The following is a 17,638-nucleotide window of genomic DNA, read 5'->3' as shown; positions in this document are numbered from 1 at the left end:
TGATTTTTTTTTTTTATCTTTTCATGACTGGAGTTAAGGGTTTGGGAAAAGAAGAGCATGGAAGTGAGGTGTTCTTTGTCTGTCATATCAGGGATACATGCATTAACAGGACTTAGCACCGATGATATTAACCTTGATCTCTTGACCAGGGTAATGTTTGCCAGATTTTCCTTCCAGAGTTGCTTTTCTCCCCACTTCCATACTTTATTATTTGGAAGCAAGTCACTAAGTCCATCCTGTACTCAAGGGGGAGGGGATAGAATTAAGGTCTTTGTCCTCAAGTGGGAGTATCTGCATGTATTACTTGGAATTCTTCTGTAAGGAAGATTTATCTCTTCTTCTCTATGTATTTAATTCAGTCACTTCCTTATATCAGTATGACTCATGTACTGACTTTATGCTTCGGGTTATGATCCAGTACTGTGTTATCTTGTTGCTAAAGTAGTCCCTGCTTTGATTCCTTCTACGTGCCTCTTGTTTTGCTGTGACTTGCTCCTGTCATTTTGTTTTTTGAGCACTTCCTTACTTTCTGACACTCCAAGATGCCTCAGGCTCACTTTCTATTTTCCCTGCCCCTGCCCTAGAATCAGTAGACGCGAGGTGTGGTGTGGTGTGGCTGTGAGTGTTGAGGGTGTGATGGTTTTGAGTGTGTTGTGTGTTTTCTCGCAGTGTGTGTGGTTGTGGGTTTATGTGGTTTTTGTGTTGTGGGTGTGAGTGTATGTTTTCTGGGTGGTGAATATGTGTATTGCATGTCTATGAGGGTTTGTTGGTTCCTTTCATTGGGAAACGGGCTTTAGAAATCAAAACCTGGACCCTGGGTGTGCTCATTGCTTCTAAACCCTCTCACGTGACAGAGCTAGGAAATGTGTGTGTGTGTGTGTGTGTGTATACTGACCATGTTAGTAATTTGTATGAATAAATGTTTCTGTATCTACAGTTAGCTAAACATGAGCCCCTACTGACGTCTTGGATGAATCTGTTGCTACAGGGGCCCTTCTCACCTTCCTTCCTTGCTTATGTAGTCCTCAGACGGTGAGAAACCTGGCTCCCATCATCCACCATCATTTGCTTATTTGAATCCAGTATATGTGGAAGTGCTTTCAGATTTGTTAATCCGTATCCCCATAAGTAACAACATTATCAAATGCAGTTATTTTGGGGTTTTGCCTTATAGTTGTCTTTCAAAATGCTGGTTTTCAAAGTTACTTGTAAGCTGCTTTCCACCCCCACCCCATGCTTTTCAGGATGTTTGTCATGCTCTTAGATTTTTTTATAAATACCTATGTTTTTGAAACACGGCTTTTCAAAAAACTTTTGGGGATTTTATAACTTAAAAATAGCAACCTTTTGATCATTTTTAATGTCAGAGTACAAGAGGCTACTTCATTATGTTTATATTTGCTTTTTAATTTGCTAACAAGGTTAAACATTCCACCCCGTGTTTACCTATTCTAATTGTATGTTTGAGAACTGTATTATGAAAGAGAAGAGGAAGATTGTGAACTTTGTGCTGGAAAAAAAATTCTGAATTTTCCTAGGCAACTTCTTGCCGTTTTGGAACTATTTTAAGTTTAGAGAAAATAACGTATGGTGTTACCAGTTTTCCTTTTGGTTCAGATTAAAATTTTTCCTTTGGGTTCTGCTGTGTCAGAAAATGGAAATAATGGTGGTAGTTCCAAGTTCACATTACCACCAGTTAATACCTGTTTGAACGGAAATTTGATTTCACTTTCTTTTGGAAGCGCATAAGGTGCTCCATAAATATATGTGTCCCTTAAGGAACTTTTACTTGGTTGATCTGCAATAAATACTGTAGCCCTTTGTACTTTGTAAGTAGCAAGAAAGTGTTAGAGGTGCAGTGAAACTGAGTGGTTCAGATTCCAGACTGCGGGGATGGACGGCTGGCTTTGAATCCTGGCACTTTGCTGCTTACTAGCTGTGCAACTTTGAGCAAGTTATTTAACTGTGCCTGTTTCCTCATTTGTAAAAGGGAGCTAACAGTCCCCATCTCACTAGGTTGTTGTAAGGATTGAATGAGCTGGCATAACTGAAGTATTTAGAATAATGCCTGACACCTGCTAAGCACTGTGTGTTCCTTCTTTTTTTGTTGTTGAATTCAGTTCAATTCAACTCAAGCCTTGAAGATCATGAATATCCAGCAAGTGGTTTCCCCCATAGACTTCTTTGATTTTTGAAAATCCATAGAAAAATCATTTACCAAGAGGTTTCTTATCTCATTAGCATAGATGGCAAAAAGCCCACAGTCAAAATTCTGGCCTTAGACTCTCCATGCAGAGTTGATTTGCTCTGACTTTAGGCATAATGCTAAGCTGAATATTTTGGGGCAGGTGCAGGGTGGGGGTAGATCTGCCAATATTACATTCGAAGTAGAATAAGAAGAGGTGATTGCTTTAGGAATAGTGATAGCTCCAGGTGGTAAGAAGGGCTATTGGGATATGGCCTGATATCATGGACCAAGCAACTATATGTTTCCGCAAGAACTCTGTAAACACCACACTCCTGGGCCGGTTGTTAGCATGTGACTTTAGTCCTGGGTTCACCTCTCAGCTCTATTACTCACTAGATGTGGGGGGACTTGGCCCAGTTACTTACCCTCAATAAGCTTCATTTTCTTCATTGGTAAAATGAGCATAATATTAATCCATTTCATGTGGTGATTTACTTAGAGTACCTAACACTCAAAAAGTGGGTATTTGAAAAGTGGTAGCTATTGTTTTGCTTTTTTTTTTTTTTTTTGGCTTTTTTTAGGGCCACATCTGCAGCATATGGATTTTCCCAGGCTAAGGGTTGAATCTTAGCTGTAGCTGCTGGCCTACACCACAGCCACAGCAACACGGGATCCGAGCCAGGTCTGTGACCCACACCACAGCTCACAGCAGTGCCAATCCTTAACCCACTGAGTGAGGCCAGGGATTGAACCCGCATCCTCATGGATACTGGTCAGATTCGTTTCTGCTGAGCCATGAAGGGAACTCCTGTTGTTTTGCTTTTTAATTATTCATTTGATTCATTTAGCATGAGGTCAGTCAGCTTCTGTGTGTTTTAGAAGTCCTGAAGGCCGCACCATCATTCTGTTATAGCTTAGTGCATTGGTTGATACTCATGATGACACATTGTGTTATCAAAGTGGAAAATTCAGAATCTTCTGTTTAAGCGGTCAGGGGCTCTCACAGGATGAGACATGTTAAAGTATTGACAAAACTTAAATCGCTTATATTTTGGTCAAAATTTAGGTATTTGAGAGATTGCCATTTTGAAACATTTAAAATAAGGGAAAAAATTAGAAACATAATGGGATAAACTTAATTTATCTCAAATAGGAATTCCCATTGTGGCTTACTGGTAACAAACCCAACTAGTATCCGTGAGGATGTAGGTTCGATCCCTGGCCTCGCTCAGTGGGTTAAGGACCCGGTGTTTCTGTGGCTATGGTGAAGGCTGGTGGCTACAGCTCTGATTCAGCCCCTAGCCTGAGAACTTCCATATGCTGCGGATGGGGCCCTAAAAAGCAAAACAAAAAACCAAAACTCGAATACTTAGGTAGGTAAAAGATTTCATTCCCAGGTGGAAGTGCTTCTGTAATCCCAGCCTAGTAGCAGTCAGTGCTGGGGTGATTTCCACCAGCTCTTGCCGCCAAGATATTTTTGTTCTTTTGGAATGGCTTTGCTTATTCAGCTTTTGACTTTGACACCGTATCTGTAAAGAGAATGAACATTATTTTTTCTCCCTTATGGTGGGAGATTAACACATCAGGAGCTCGGTTCCTGATTAATGCCAACGTTAGGTAATGTACTAGGTGATGGAGACCCCAAAACTGAAAGGTGTCTCTCGAGATGGAGGTCGTAAGGACTAGCTAAGGAGCCTTCCTATTTCAAAAGTCGACATTGTTGCCTCACAAAGTTTCTAAAAGAAAGAGTGAGAAGAAAGAGGGGGAAATTACTCTGACATAAACATAGTTAATAGTTTGGTGGTTTTCTTTCAAACCTCCGCCCCCCCACTTATTAAATACAAGTATTTTCCATATTACTGCCTCCTCTTAGTTTAAGTAAACATTTCCATAATGGACTTCATTTTTTGATGGTCTGAGATTAAAGAGCCCCTGCTTTTAATAAAATTGTTCCTCACAAGGTAACAGAGCCCTATGGAAGTACTCCAGTATCGATCAGTAACAAAGTAATGGACCATTTGGTTTATTTTTGTGTTTCAGGGGGAGAAAATAGAAGACATCCCAAAGGAAGTACTGATGGACTGTGCCCACCTTGTGAAGGCCAATAGCATTCAAGGTCAGTCTTCCTAGAAGAGTTTTCAGAATTAGCCCCATGTTCTGTGCATCTGAAATGGATTACACCCTAGAGAACCTATTACTGACTTTGGCTTGAGTCAAAAGAAGAATATATAATATTCCTTTCCCTTGTTTTGTTCTTTAAGATGGCAGTTGTGCTACTGGTCAGAGAACTGAAAACTAATCTCCCCACCCCTCTCATGTTTCATGGCCCCTGTTTTTCTTACCTTGAATAGAAAGTTACCTAGAACTGCCTACCCTTAAGGTTTTCTGTAGAAGGACTTGTGGAAATTAGGTTATGTTAATAGCTAAGCAAGAGATGCATCTCACAGCTTTGTTTGATGTCTTTAATTCTGTTATTTATTAGGTTCCAGAACCCAAGTCTCCAAATTACTTTCCTGCTTTTTCTTTCTCTCCTTACATCCTTTTTTCTCCCTGTAAATTGTGAAGATATCAAGTCCTTTGATCTTGTTATCTCCCAGAGAATCTTACCTAATTGGTCTGAGGTAATGTGTTAGAATTGGTATTTTTATAATGCTCTCTGGGTAATTCTAATATGCAAAAAGAGTTGAGGCAATTGGCCTAATGTTTTAGGTAGGGCCCATAGTACTGGGCCTGGCACTTATTTATTTCTACTGTACATAGTCAGTATAGGTTAGGAAGGCAATTAATGGAGTGGAGGTAAGGGTTAAAGTGGGGAGCCAGGAGATGGCGTTCTTTTAAGAATGATTGAGCTAGAGGATTGGATTTTAGTTGTTGGACATGCTTGATAGGGGAGAGGAAAGTTTGGTTTGATATGAAGTTGAGGGATGATCCAGAGCATTGGGGGAAAAAAATGCATTTGCATAGAAGATAAGCATGGGGCAGACACACAACCAGTAGTGGGTACCGGGGGTTGGCGATTACAGGATAAGAGCTGGACAGCGAACCCTCATCCCCATCCCTTAGATCATATTTCCTGAGTCTAACTCAGGCATCTTTGCTGAGTCAGGTACCTACCTCACCAAAGAAAGTGGAAGTCTTGTCTTGTAGAGCCACTCATTTTCAACCCCATGAGCCATTGTATTTGCAGTTAGTTTGAGGACATTCCATTTTTATGAGTAGAACAGAGATTCTGGGATTTCCAGTTAAGCTCTTTGGTTATTGAAATAAAAATAATAAAAATCGAAACTATCATTATCCTCTTTTCCTTGTGTGTTGCAACCTCTTTCTCTTTTCCTTGACCCCTTCCCATGCCCCTGGCTAATGGATGTGACTTTATTGAAAGAGCTCAGGACTCTTTGTTCTTGGCCCAGCCTCTGTCTTCTTAATCTCTTCCTAGCTGACCAGCTCTAGAGGAAGAGTTGTGACCGGGAATCACTCTTCCCTTCTCTTCGGCCTTCCTTAGGCACAGCTGCCTTTGGAGAGTAAGGAGCTAAGCCCCCGTCTCACTCCCAGGCGTCCATAGCAGAGGGTGCTGAGGAGTGAAGCAGGTTGTCTTTGCCGTGACCATTTGCTAAGTACACTCCATTTGCGTTACTGTGCCATTAAAATATTTTCCTGCCTGGTTGACCACCTTCAGTGCTGTTTATCATCGCAGCATCTGGTCAGCCTCTTCTATAATTCATGATATAATCTCTTGCCAGGTTAAACTTTCTGAAAGCTTAGACACTTTCTGTCACCCCTCCCCTTGTCTCTGCAGAAAAGTCCAAACTTCCTAAGCTGGCATTTAAGCACCTCTGATCTGACCAAGGGCTTTGTTTCCCTACATGTATTTCACACTCCAGTCAAAGCCAATATTTGCTGTTTCCCTACCTTGTGCCTTTTGCTTATATTGTTCCCTCTGCTCTCAGTTTGTCCTTCTGCTCAGTCATTACATGTCTAGATCCAAGCTAAGATTCAAGGCCCACGCAAAAGTTGTAATAATAGTAAAATAGCTAACATTGACTATTAAGTACATGCCTCGCACCGTTCCAGAGATATTCCAAGTTGTTCATTTATCAGCCCTACTGAATTAAGATATTATTTTCATTTTATAGATATGGAAGCTGAGCTTTAAGAATTAAGGAACTTAAACTCTCCCATGGAGACTTTCCCTTCCTCCAGCTTTGACTGACTACTGCCCTCTCTGAATTATCTTAGTGCTTTTTATGTGTCTTTTTAGTATCATTTGACAGTGTCTACTTTGCTTTTTATTAAAGTTGATTAACAAAGTTGTGCCAGTTTCTCCTGTTCAGCAAAGTGACTCAGTTATACATGTAGATACATTCTTTTTTTATATTCTTTCCATCATGGTCTATCCTAGAGACTGAATATAGTTCCCTGTGCTACACAGTAGGACCTTGTTGTTTATCCTTTCTACGTGTAGTAGTTTGTATCTCCTAACCCCAAACTCCCAGTCAATTCTATACCCTCCTCCTTCCCCCTTGACAGTCACAAGGCTATTCTCTGTGTCCATGAGTCTGTTTGTATTTTGTATATAGGTTCATTTGTGCCATATTTTCAGTTCCACATATAAGTGCTATTATATGGTATTTGTCTTTTTCTTTCTGACTTACTTAGTATGAGAATCTCCAGTTACATCCATGTTAATGCGAATGGCATTATTTCCTTCTTGTTTATGGTTGACTAGTATTCCATTGTATATATATACCACATTTTCTTAATCCATTCATCTGCTGATGGATATTTAGGTTGTTTCCATGTCCTGGCCATTGTGAATAGTGCTGCTGTGAACATAGGGGTGCGTGTATCTTTTTTAATTATAGTTCTGTCAAGATATATGCCCAGGAGTGGGATTGCTGGATCACATGATAATTCTATTTTTACTTTTCTGAGGAACCTCCATACTGTTGTCCTCAGTGACTGCACCGATTTACATTCCCACCAACAGTGTAGAGGGTTCCCTTTTCTCCACACACTTTCCAGTATTTGTTATTTGTGAACTTATTAACGCTGGCCATTCTGACTGGTGTGAGGTGGCACCTCACAGTAGGTTTTTTTTTTTTTTTTCGTCTTTTTGCTATTTCTTTGGGCTGCTCCCACGGCATATGGAGGTTCCCAGGCTAGGGGTCGAATCAGAGCTGTAGCCACCAGCCTATGCCAGAGCCACAGCAACACGGGATCCGAGCCGTGTCTGCAACCTACACCACAGCTTATGGCAACGCTGGATCGTTAACCCACTGAGCAAGGCCAGGGACCAAACCCGCAACCTCATGGTTCCTAGTCGGATTCGTTAACCACTGCGCCACGACGGGAACTCCCCTCATAGTAGTTTTGATTTGCATTCTCTAATAATTAGCAATGTTGAGCATTTTTTCATGTGCCTGCTGGCCATCCGTATATCTTCTTTGGAAAAGTGTCTATTTAGGTCTTCTGCTTATTTTTCAATTGGGTTATTTTCGTTGTTGTTGTTGAGTTGTATGGGTTGTCTGTATATTTTGGAGATTAAGCCCTTGGAAAGTGTCTACTTTTAAATAAAATAATTTGTGTGCTTATCTTTCCTTCTTTAATCTTGGAAGGCAGGATCCATTATCTGATCCATGTTTGTGTTTCCCACAGTGGCTCACAAAGGGAGTTTTTTTTGTTGTTTTTTTTTTAAACCAAATTTTGAAAAATATGTCAAATCTACCAAAAAGTTGCAAGAAATACAGTTCTCAAATGCCCTTCACCAAAAGATTCAACAATTTTTCCATATTTGTTTGCCTTCTGTGTAACATACTCATCATTGACTGTTTAAGCGGAACCATTTGAAAGAAAATTGTAGACATCGTGACTATTCAGTATGTCCCAAGAAGGACATTGTCTTAAGTAACTACATTACAGTGATCAAATTCAGGGAATTTAACATGGATAGAATACTGTTGTCTGATATGAAGTTCATGCGTAAGTTTTGTCAATTATTCCACTACCATCCCGTCATAGAATTTTTTTTTCTTCTAATCCAGGATCATGTATTATATTCACTTGCCATATCTCTGTAGTCTCGCCTTTAATCTGGACACTTTTTTTTTTTTTTTTTTTTTTTTTACTTTTTATGGCCGCTCTCCCAGCATATGCAAATTCTCAGGCTATAGGTCAAATCAGAGCTGCAGCTGCTGGCCTACACCACAGCCACAGCAACACAGGATCTAAATCATGTCTGCAGCTTACACCACAGCTCATGGCAATGCTGGATCCTAGAACCAATGAACGAGACCAGGGATTGAACCCACATCCTCATGGATGTTAGATTTGTTTCCGCTGCACCACGGTGGGAACTCCTAATCTAGGCACTTCTTTGTCTTTTAAGATACTGACAATTTTGGAGTAGATACCACTTTGGGTGGTATGATGCTTCCTTGTTCAGTAGGATCATTACCCGTTTTCTGGCTGGAGTACTACAGAAGTGAAGTCTCGTGTGTTAGAGTCAGGAGGCACCTATTGCCCGTTGGCCTGATTCTTGGTGAGGTTAACTTTGATTGATTAGGTAAGGTGTATTCACCAGATTTCCCCAGTGTAAGTGATGATTTAATAAACATTGAAATGTATTGCCATCTCATTTGGAAGGGCCTTCGAGAGCACTGGACCAGTGATTAAATTGTGATTCTTAGAGTTGCCTGGCAGGCTGGCCAGGGTGGAGGGGAGACATGAAATGTGGAGGAGGTGAGCGGCTAGGAGGAGGAGAGAACCAGGAACCCGCACCCCTTTCATGCATCTCTGTTTTGATTACTTTGATTTGTTTTCTTTGGTAAAAGAGGTTCCACTGCTAAAAGGAATGAAAAACAAAAACTCTACGAAACTAGTCCAGTTTCCTCGTGTTTCAGATGCAGTTACAGGAGCTGTGGGGACTTTCCCCAAGTGACATAGCTGATGTGTGGTAGGGCCAGGATAGAATTGGGGCTCTCAGATCACTTTATCTTGCTGCTTGATTTGTATTAGGTCAGTGCTTCTTTGAGAATCTGAGGAAACCTGTGTGGTCCTTTTCTCTTGAAAAACGTACATTTTGTGTTCCATTTTAGAGAGTCTCAAAAGTCCCTGAAACCCATCTCTAGAGTACTTTTGCCTGACTTTTTAATTGGCTTCACCATGTGCCTTTGTAGATGGTTGGATTTGTCTTTCTTTCTAAGTTGTTAGTGGTTTGAAGCACTTGTTCTTTCTCAGCCTTTTCCTTTGGGGGGTTACGGTGACTTAGTCACGGGTAAGGGGACGCAGCGCTGGGCATCCTCCCGCCTGCCTGTTGAAGCCAGTCCCTCCCTGCAGGCTGCAAGATGAACAACGTCAATGTGGTTTATACCCCGTGGTCTAACCTGAAGAAAACAGCTGACATGGATGTGGGCCAGATAGGCTTTCACAGGCAAAAGGACGTAAGTGTGCACATCACCACGGTGCCCTGCCACTGAGCAGCTGCCTGTCTGTGCTGTGAGGGCTCCGCATGATGTATGTTTCCTAAAGGGAACCAAGCTGGATCCCTAAGCCCCTGGAAGGCCTCTGTCCGAGGCCGGGGGGCGGGGGGTGGGCGGCTGAGGAATCATAAAATTAAGATTCAGTGGTTTTCTTCCCTCTGTCTCTGTCAAAGGTGAAAATTGTGACAGTAGAGAAGAAAGTGAATGAGATTCTGAACCGGTTAGAAAAGACCAAAATGGAGCGGTTCCCAGACCTAGAAGCAGAGAAAGAATGCAGAGACCGCGAAGAGAGGAATGAGAAGAAAGCCCAGATTCAGGAAATGAAAAGGAGAGAGAAAGAAGAGATGAAGAAGAAGAGGGAGATGGATGAACTTAGGTACGCTTGAGCTAAGGCTTTGGTGTTATCCTTGGAGAGTCTTTACTGCTGATTTTAATCAGGGATTAACCCTTAATGATGCATTTCGCCTTCCATATTCATGGCCTCTGCATCCACAGATTCAGTCAACCACGGATCAGAAGTGTTTAGGGGTGAAAAAGATTCCAGAAAGTTCCAAAAAAGCAGCACTTTGAATTTGCCTTGTGCTGACAACAATTGACATAGCATTTAACTTTAGGCAGAACTCCATCTCGTTCTTGCAAATGAATACTTTGCTCCTTGTCCTCGGGGGTGCAGAAATTCTGATGATCTGATAATGTAAATAGGTCTACATAAAAGATCATCCTTTTTAGGTAGTTTTTAGAAGAAATATTTACAGATTGTTTGGAGGACGCCAAAATGTGAAGGCTAAACAGTAGCAGAATATTAACATCTTCCGATAACCATTTTATTCCTTTACATAATAAAGTTCCTCTTACTTACACTTCGCATACTAATTCATACTTATGCATCTTGTTCATTAGCTCTTTAAACAGTTTTTTAGCTCACACTTGCCCCATTAGCCTAGGATCTAATGGGATTTTAGTTTAGAAAATCTTTGTAGCATTGTTAGATGTAGGGAGGAAGCCTCACATAGCATTTCTTTCTATACCTGCTGCACTATAAGCCATACGTAGAACAAGAGAAAATAGCAGAAGAGACTCAACATAGGTTTGGAAGGTAGTCAGAGCCTTACAAGTGACCTTGCCTGGAGAGTTAAAGAAGCAGAGCAGCTCTGCTCTGTCTCCATGGGTTTTTGGAGAGGTCCTTTGGGCAGGTCCCTGTGAATCTCCCAGTGGACATTGTCGTTCACTGATGCACGCCAGAGAGGAGTGTCCCTGGCTCCCTCCGGTATGTCGTAGTCAGGTTTGTCTCCGTAGTTGGATTCCTGGTTACAGCCTGCGTACCTGCTGTGTTGTTATCTTTATTCACCTGTTTAGCTTTGGTGATATTATAACAAACATTTATGAACATCAAAATCAAGCTCACTATGTGAACACTGAAACCCGAGCATGTAAGCAGTAGTCATGGGAAAGTGGTCAATAGGGGATGAGTAACAGAACAGAAAAGACCAAGGGAAGGGCCTCTGGTTAACTGGAGATGGGCATGTTTAAAAGTTGGGAGTCTTGGAGCTCAGAAGTGGAACCCTTGGTTCAGGTGATTGAAGTCAGAAAAGTCCAAGACCCAGGTAAGATGGCAAATCACAGGTAAGTGTGTTGTCAGTCTGAGCACTGACGTGAACTTGACTGGGGGCAGAGATTACTTCAGTCAGGAGGTTTATGTGTGAAAGGTTATAGCTGATCAGGGGCAAAGCAGGAATTCAAGCTCAAGTCTGTAATTCTGAAGTCCGTACTTCTACTCTACCTTGCTGTCTATAAGGCAGAGAATAAACAGGTTAGCAAGACCAGAATCAAGGTCATTCATAGGCAAATGAAAGAACGAAAAATTAGGTACATTGGGGAGTGACTTAAAAGCTTTTGTTTCATCCAGAATTGCTTGTTGTAAGTGGTAATGAGCCCTTACAGGTTTCCTGGGACATTAGGGAGAAGAAAACTTGTAGGAAGAGTTTAGTGGTGACAAGTCAGGGAGGTAATGTAGAGACTGCTGGTTAAAAGGATGTGGAAGTGGCCGCTTTAATTCCTGTTGTTTCTCTCTCACACACTACCGCTGCCTTCTAAAAATAATGCTGTGAATAAGAAACTCCTTCAAAGAGGCACTTAAGCATTCTCCTTGAAGGTGGCCCAACTTTGCATATGCAGTGAGTGATTAGTCAGTGCATTATGGGTGAATAAGTAACTGAGATTAGCTTCCCTGATACAGTGATTCTGTATTTTTATTTTTATTTGCCTTTTGTCTTTTTAGGGCCACACCCACAGCATATAGAAGTCCCCAGGCTAGGAGTTGAATGGGAGTTTCAGCTGCTAGCCTTTGCTACAGCCATAGCAACGCTGGATCCAGGCGTTGTGTCTGTGACCTACACCACAGCTCATGGCAACGGCAGATCCTTAACCCACTGAGCAAGGCTAGGGGTCGAACCCTTGTCCTCATAGATACTAGTTAGCTTCGTTAACCACTGAGCCATGAAGGAAACTCCGCTACAGTGATTCTTGAACTAACATGAAAACTATTTCTCTAGTTAAAAGCGGGGTAGGTGGGGAAAGTACCCTAAAGTACAGGGATCTGTGTGTGCAGAGACCACCCTGTATAGGAGGGAGCAAGGCAGATCACAAGACTGAAAGCCAACTCACATGTCTGGAGCAGCAGCAGTGAGGAAGCCCAGGATCAAGGACCGGTCTTGGCAGGTCCCCGTTAAGAAATATTTGTCTTTGTGCTGAGAGTTTTGTGAGGGCACTGAAGAGTGTTAAATCTGGGTAGTGTGGTAAGATTTGTGTTGGAAAGGTCACTTGGCTGACCTGATTGGAAAGGGTGCCAGTAGTTGTCCTCATGACAGAATCAGTTGCTTGGGTGGTCATGCTGATATGGAGGTAGAGAGAAGCGGACCAATGAGAAATCGTTTCGTGGATAAAATTACAGGATTTGAAGACATTGGATTGAGAGGAAGGGCAGGGCCAAGAATGGCTCTAAGCTTTCTGAATTGTGACATGGAACGTTTAGTGATGCAGTTCTTTGAGCCAGGGAATGCTGGAGAAAACCCAAACTTACTTTTCGTTGGGGAGAAGACCATGAGTTGAGTGTGGACATAGGATTCTGAAAATACCTTTGAGGTGTCCCCCCCAAAAAAATGTTAAACAGGCAGTTAGATTAATGAAATGGAGCTCAGAGGGAGCACAAGGACTAAAGGGTGATTTGTATGTTTCATATGAGCGGAAATTCAGACCGTGTGGTTCTGAACCTGGCTTGTAAGTGCTCACAGCTGGACGTGGGAAGATATTTTTAACCTTCACAGGTGATTTTAAAACCTGAGTTTCTGCTTGAACTATGTTGTTATCAACGTCTTTCTCTTTCTGCTCACACAGTATTGATTGCATCTGTTTGTCTATTTCTTATCAATACCACTGACTTTTGCAAGCTTCAGTAATAGCTCTCTCTGGGGGTCTCCCAGCTCCTTGTCCCTGTCAGTGACAAGTCTCTCTGGTCATCAGTTTTCAGTTCCTACAGTTCACATTTACTTGAATGTCTCCCCATCACTTCAAATGTAAACGTGTCCTAAACAAAGTAAATCTTTGTAGCATTTTCCCATTTCTCTCCTTCTGCCATTATTTCTTTCGGATCACCCAAGCTAGAAACCTTGATGTCGTTGTTGATTATTCTGATTTATCCCTTCTTACCAGCACAGCTGCTAACATCCTGGATTTACATCCGTGGGGAGTAGGGGTGGGGGGTTGCTGTGGTCCAGAGCACGATGGCCCTTGTGTGAGCATCCTGTCCTCCCTCCCACTTGTTAGCTGGAGACCATGGACAGCTTCCTTAATGCCTGTGTGTACGTGGGCATACTATCGTCTCTCACCTTATAGGGTGATTATGGGGATTAGCAGTAGTTAAGGAAGCATATGACGCAGGTCCTGGCAAGTAAAGGATGCTGGGTAAATGGTAAGTACGGTTGTCATTAACTATTCTCCTTGCCTTAATCGCCCTTCTCCCTCTCTTCCACCTGCTCCAGATTACTCTTTCCAAAACCACTGGTATTATATGATCTCACTCTCCTTTGTCTTTTGATGTATTTTTTTTTAAGTTGGATTTATTTTTTTTTCTTTTTCTTTCTTTTTTTTTTTTTTTTAATTTTCCCACTGTACAGCAAGGGGATCAAGTCATCCTTACATGTATACATTACAATTACATTTTTTCCCCACCCTTTCTTCTGTTGCAACATGAGTATCTAGACAAAGTTCTCAATGCTATTCAGCAGGGTCTCCTTGTAAATCTATTCTAAGTTGTGTCTGATAAGCCCAAGCTCCCGATCCTTCCCACTCCCTCCCCTCCCATCAGGCAGCCACAAGTCTCTTCTCCAAGTCCATGATTTTCTTTTCTGAGGAGATGTTCATTTGTGCTGGATATTAGATTCCAGTTATAAGTGATATCATATGGAATTTGTCTTTCTGGCTCATTTCACTCAGGATGAGATTCTCTAGTTCCATCCATGTTGCTACAAATGGCATTATGTCATTCTTTTTTATGGCTGAGTAGTATTCCATTGCGTATATATACCACATTTTTGATCTATTTTTAATAGAGCTTTTTTATGTAGCCACTCCTGGGTAGGCCTTACTTCCTTTCCAGGTAAGCTCTTTGGGGGATAGGCTTTGTCTTATTATTTTCTAGTTTCTTCCTATCCCATCCACCACCCAGGCTTAGCACAGGGTCTTATACCTAGTAGACATTTAATAAATGATTGTCGAATCTCATCATCTCTGTGCCATCGTGCATGGTGGCTTCTGGCTGATCACACTGCTTTAACTTACATGATTAGGACAACATGGTAGAGCCCCACACGTCAAGCCTGATTTCCCACCACTTTGCTTTCAGACTTGAGTTGGTTTGAAATGTCATTGTAAGTACCACCTCTTGGCCTTGGCTCATGCCCTGTCAGGCTGGGTTTGGGCTCCACATCCTGTAAGGAGAGTGCCCCAGTAGCTCCTTGCACGTTGGTGCCCTTCCTCATTCTGATTCCTGTAGCAGGTGTAGTCTGGGCAGTTTACTTCAGCTCTGCGTCATGTCTGCTCTCGGCTGTAGGTGAAGTTCGTCTGAATAATACCAGCGACCTCACAGTTACTATGAAGGTGACACGAAATGAGTATGAGCAAGCATGTTTATAAACTATAAAATACAGTGCACATCTTATTTATTATCATAGCTAGTTATCCTTTATATGTTTCAATCCCCTTGAGCACAGCAGGGATTATGTTTTCTTCAAAAGACCTTTCGCGTTGCTAGATTCCTGGTAAATGTTCACGAAGTACTTCCCAGCCGGCTAACCGTAGTTTACATGTGTTTTTCCTTCTAGGAGCTATTCATCGCTAATGAAAGTTGAGAATATGTCTTCAAATCAGGTACATTCAAATTATTTGCTCTCATCTTGTGCCTTGAAATAATGCATAAGCGTTTTTAATGCCGAATTTCTGGCCAAGGTTGGTTCACATGTCGCAAGTGGCCTGACCTGGTTTGGCGATGCTCAGGTGGATTCTACTAGATGCTGCCCTCCTCACTTCCCTGTGGACTTGCCTCGCATGTTTGTTTTTAAGTAGGTTGCCTCGTGGAAAGAGGTTGTTGCACCCTGTCTGTTGTGAGTGCAGGTCTGTTTGCCTCGTTTCTGGCTGTCAGGCCTGCAGGAGTGCTTTTATTTATTAATGTTCTATGTGAATGTGACCATCGATTCTATACTGTAATTGACAAAATTATCATCTTCAGTTAAATAAAATGGAAGATCTTATGTAGTTGAAGCAGCAACGTTGGTTGTTTTCATGATCCTCAGGACCTAAAATAAGGAGAAACGGTGATCCGTATCATAGTGTGGAAAAGATCTTCTTAGCATCAGCACCTTGTATTTTATTGAAACTATGGCAGGGATAATAAGTCCATGAGCACTCTCTCCCAAAATTTATTTCGAAGTGTCTGGAGAGAGCACACTTTAGTTATTATTAAACAGTCCCTGCAGAAAATTGAAACTAGGTAGATATAGTAGATGTATTTGCTATATTGAGTGTTTATAATATAGTTTATTATTCTTTAGGTCTTTGTTGTCCAGTGGACTGGCCACTAATTGCATATGGCTGTTTAAATTACATTTAATTTGATTTAACTTAAATGTTCAGTTTCTCAGTCACGCTAGCCACATGTGTCTGGTGGCTATGATATTGGGTAATGCAGAAATAGAACATTGCCATCTCAGCAAAAAGTGCTGTTAAACAACACTGCTTTAAGTGCTTGGAATTAACAGAATTTAAGGTCCCTTAAAGATCACCTAGTCATTCTCCATATTCATTGCATGAATTTGAATTGTTAATGGGATTTTACACCTTGTTCACATCTATATGTCCTTCTAAAAATGGGTGAGAACAGTATCCTTATTCCTGTCTCTTTGAAGAACTAAAGTTATGAGGTTCCTTTATGAGTCAGAGATGTATCTTTATAATTTATTCCTGAAACATTCCAGAGTAGCATTATGTAATTAAATAGAGCCTTGAATTTGAAGTTTAGAGATTTAAGCTATCATTGACTAATTGGATAAGCCTAATAAAATATTTTAATCTCTCCAGTGGCGTATTCACCAGCCGTTAAAGGGAGACATCTACCTCATGAGGCTGTTAAAAATTTAAACACGTTCATGTGTGTGAAAGTTCTAAGGAGGAACTTAGACACTCTATGAAAGTAAACAGTCATTATTATTTCTTATCTGTATGGTCCATAGTTGTTATCCACAAAGTGTTAGTATCAAAAGGCAAGATATATCTAATCCTTCTGGAAACTGTCCTTAGAAGACAGTGTAAGAGTTCAGCAGAAGTCTTTAACATAACCCAAAGCAGAGGTCTGTGTTGTGGTTGTTGCTCTTGAAGTTTTCTGTTATTTAGAGGCAACTTTCCAGTGGAAATCTGGCACCTATATTATATTATGACCTTAGGAATTTTCATTAGGGATTTTTAAAGTTTGAATGTGGTTTTGGAATTAAGAAATAAACACACCCAATATATGAATATACATTTGTATACAAGCCCCACCCCATTAGTGACAGACGTTAAAAGTTCCAGGACTAGGAAATCAGATTTGTAGACCAAAGGATTATTAAGAGCTTTTGCCCTCCCTCCCCATTGCAGCTCCCCCTCTTCCTGACCCATAGCTTGGAATCAGGTTCAAGTTTCCGAGGAAGTTTTGCACTGGGTGTTTCTGTCCTCTCTCATGCGGTGGCAGGACTCTTACAACTTTTCCCCATACATCAAAAAGATGGGCTTTCAGGGAGTTCCTGCTGTGGCACAGCAGAAACGAACCCAACTAGCATCCATGAGGATGCAGGTTTGATTCCTGGCCTTGCCCAGTGGGTCAGGGATACAGTGTTGCCATGAGGTGCAGTATAGGTCACAGCCGTGGCTTGGATCCTGTGTTGCTGTGGCTGTGGTGTAGGCTGGCAGCTATAGCTCCAATTCTACCCCTAGCCTGGGAACCTCCATATGCTGGAGGTGTGGCCCTAAAAAGCAAAAAAAAAAAAAAAAAAAGACGGGCATTCATTCTCCATGTAACCATCTTCTGTAAGGGGAACACAGACCTTTTTTGACCAATTTGGCAGCATGATCAGTTGATTTTCAGTCAAAGGGTGGGTGTTTACATAAGATACAACTTGATTCTTAATTTAGCCTATACAAGTTCATCAGGAAAAATATTAGTCTTCCACTCTGGGATGGGTTTTAATTTTGAAGTTTTGCTCTCCTATATAGAATAATTCTCTTCAATCTATAATTTCTTCCTAGCCTTTCTAAATTTGGTATCAGGAACCATCAACAATTGCTTTTGACGTTTTATTTGCTTATCACTTTATAAGTGGATGACAAGATACCTATTTTGCCACACTGAAAAACATAATGACTCTTAAAGGGAATCTAAAATATA

The 17,638-nt window shown here is 41.4% G+C and overlaps 1 protein-coding gene across 7 annotated transcripts in view; it reads left to right on the top strand.

Annotated features, from left to right (window-relative positions):
• The window catches only part of CCDC25 (coiled-coil domain containing 25), a 39,411-nt gene that overhangs the window by 16,191 nt on the left and 5,582 nt on the right, over window positions 1-17,638 (top strand). For 4 of the 7 annotated variants that reach the window (XM_013990270.3, XM_013990271.3, XM_005657250.4 and 1 more), the window contains 4 exon segments: window positions 4,229-4,304; window positions 9,524-9,627; window positions 9,840-10,042; window positions 15,045-15,090. In XM_013990270.3, coding sequence (XP_013845724.1) covers window positions 4,265-4,304; window positions 9,524-9,627; window positions 9,840-10,042; window positions 15,045-15,090 — 393 coding nt within the window. In that variant the 5' untranslated portion in view covers window positions 4,229-4,264. 7 annotated transcript variants of the gene reach the window in all.

Source organism: Sus scrofa, chromosome 14 (genome assembly GCF_054392235.1).
Source record: "Sus scrofa isolate SSC_HxYL_T2T_F1_AM1 chromosome 14, Sscrofa_HxYL_maternal_Yorkshire_Landrace_v2.0, whole genome shotgun sequence".
Taxonomy (NCBI): domain Eukaryota; kingdom Metazoa; phylum Chordata; class Mammalia; order Artiodactyla; family Suidae; genus Sus; species Sus scrofa.
The sequence above is the reverse complement of the archived record's forward strand: the minus strand, read 5'-3'. Positions and strand labels throughout refer to the sequence as shown.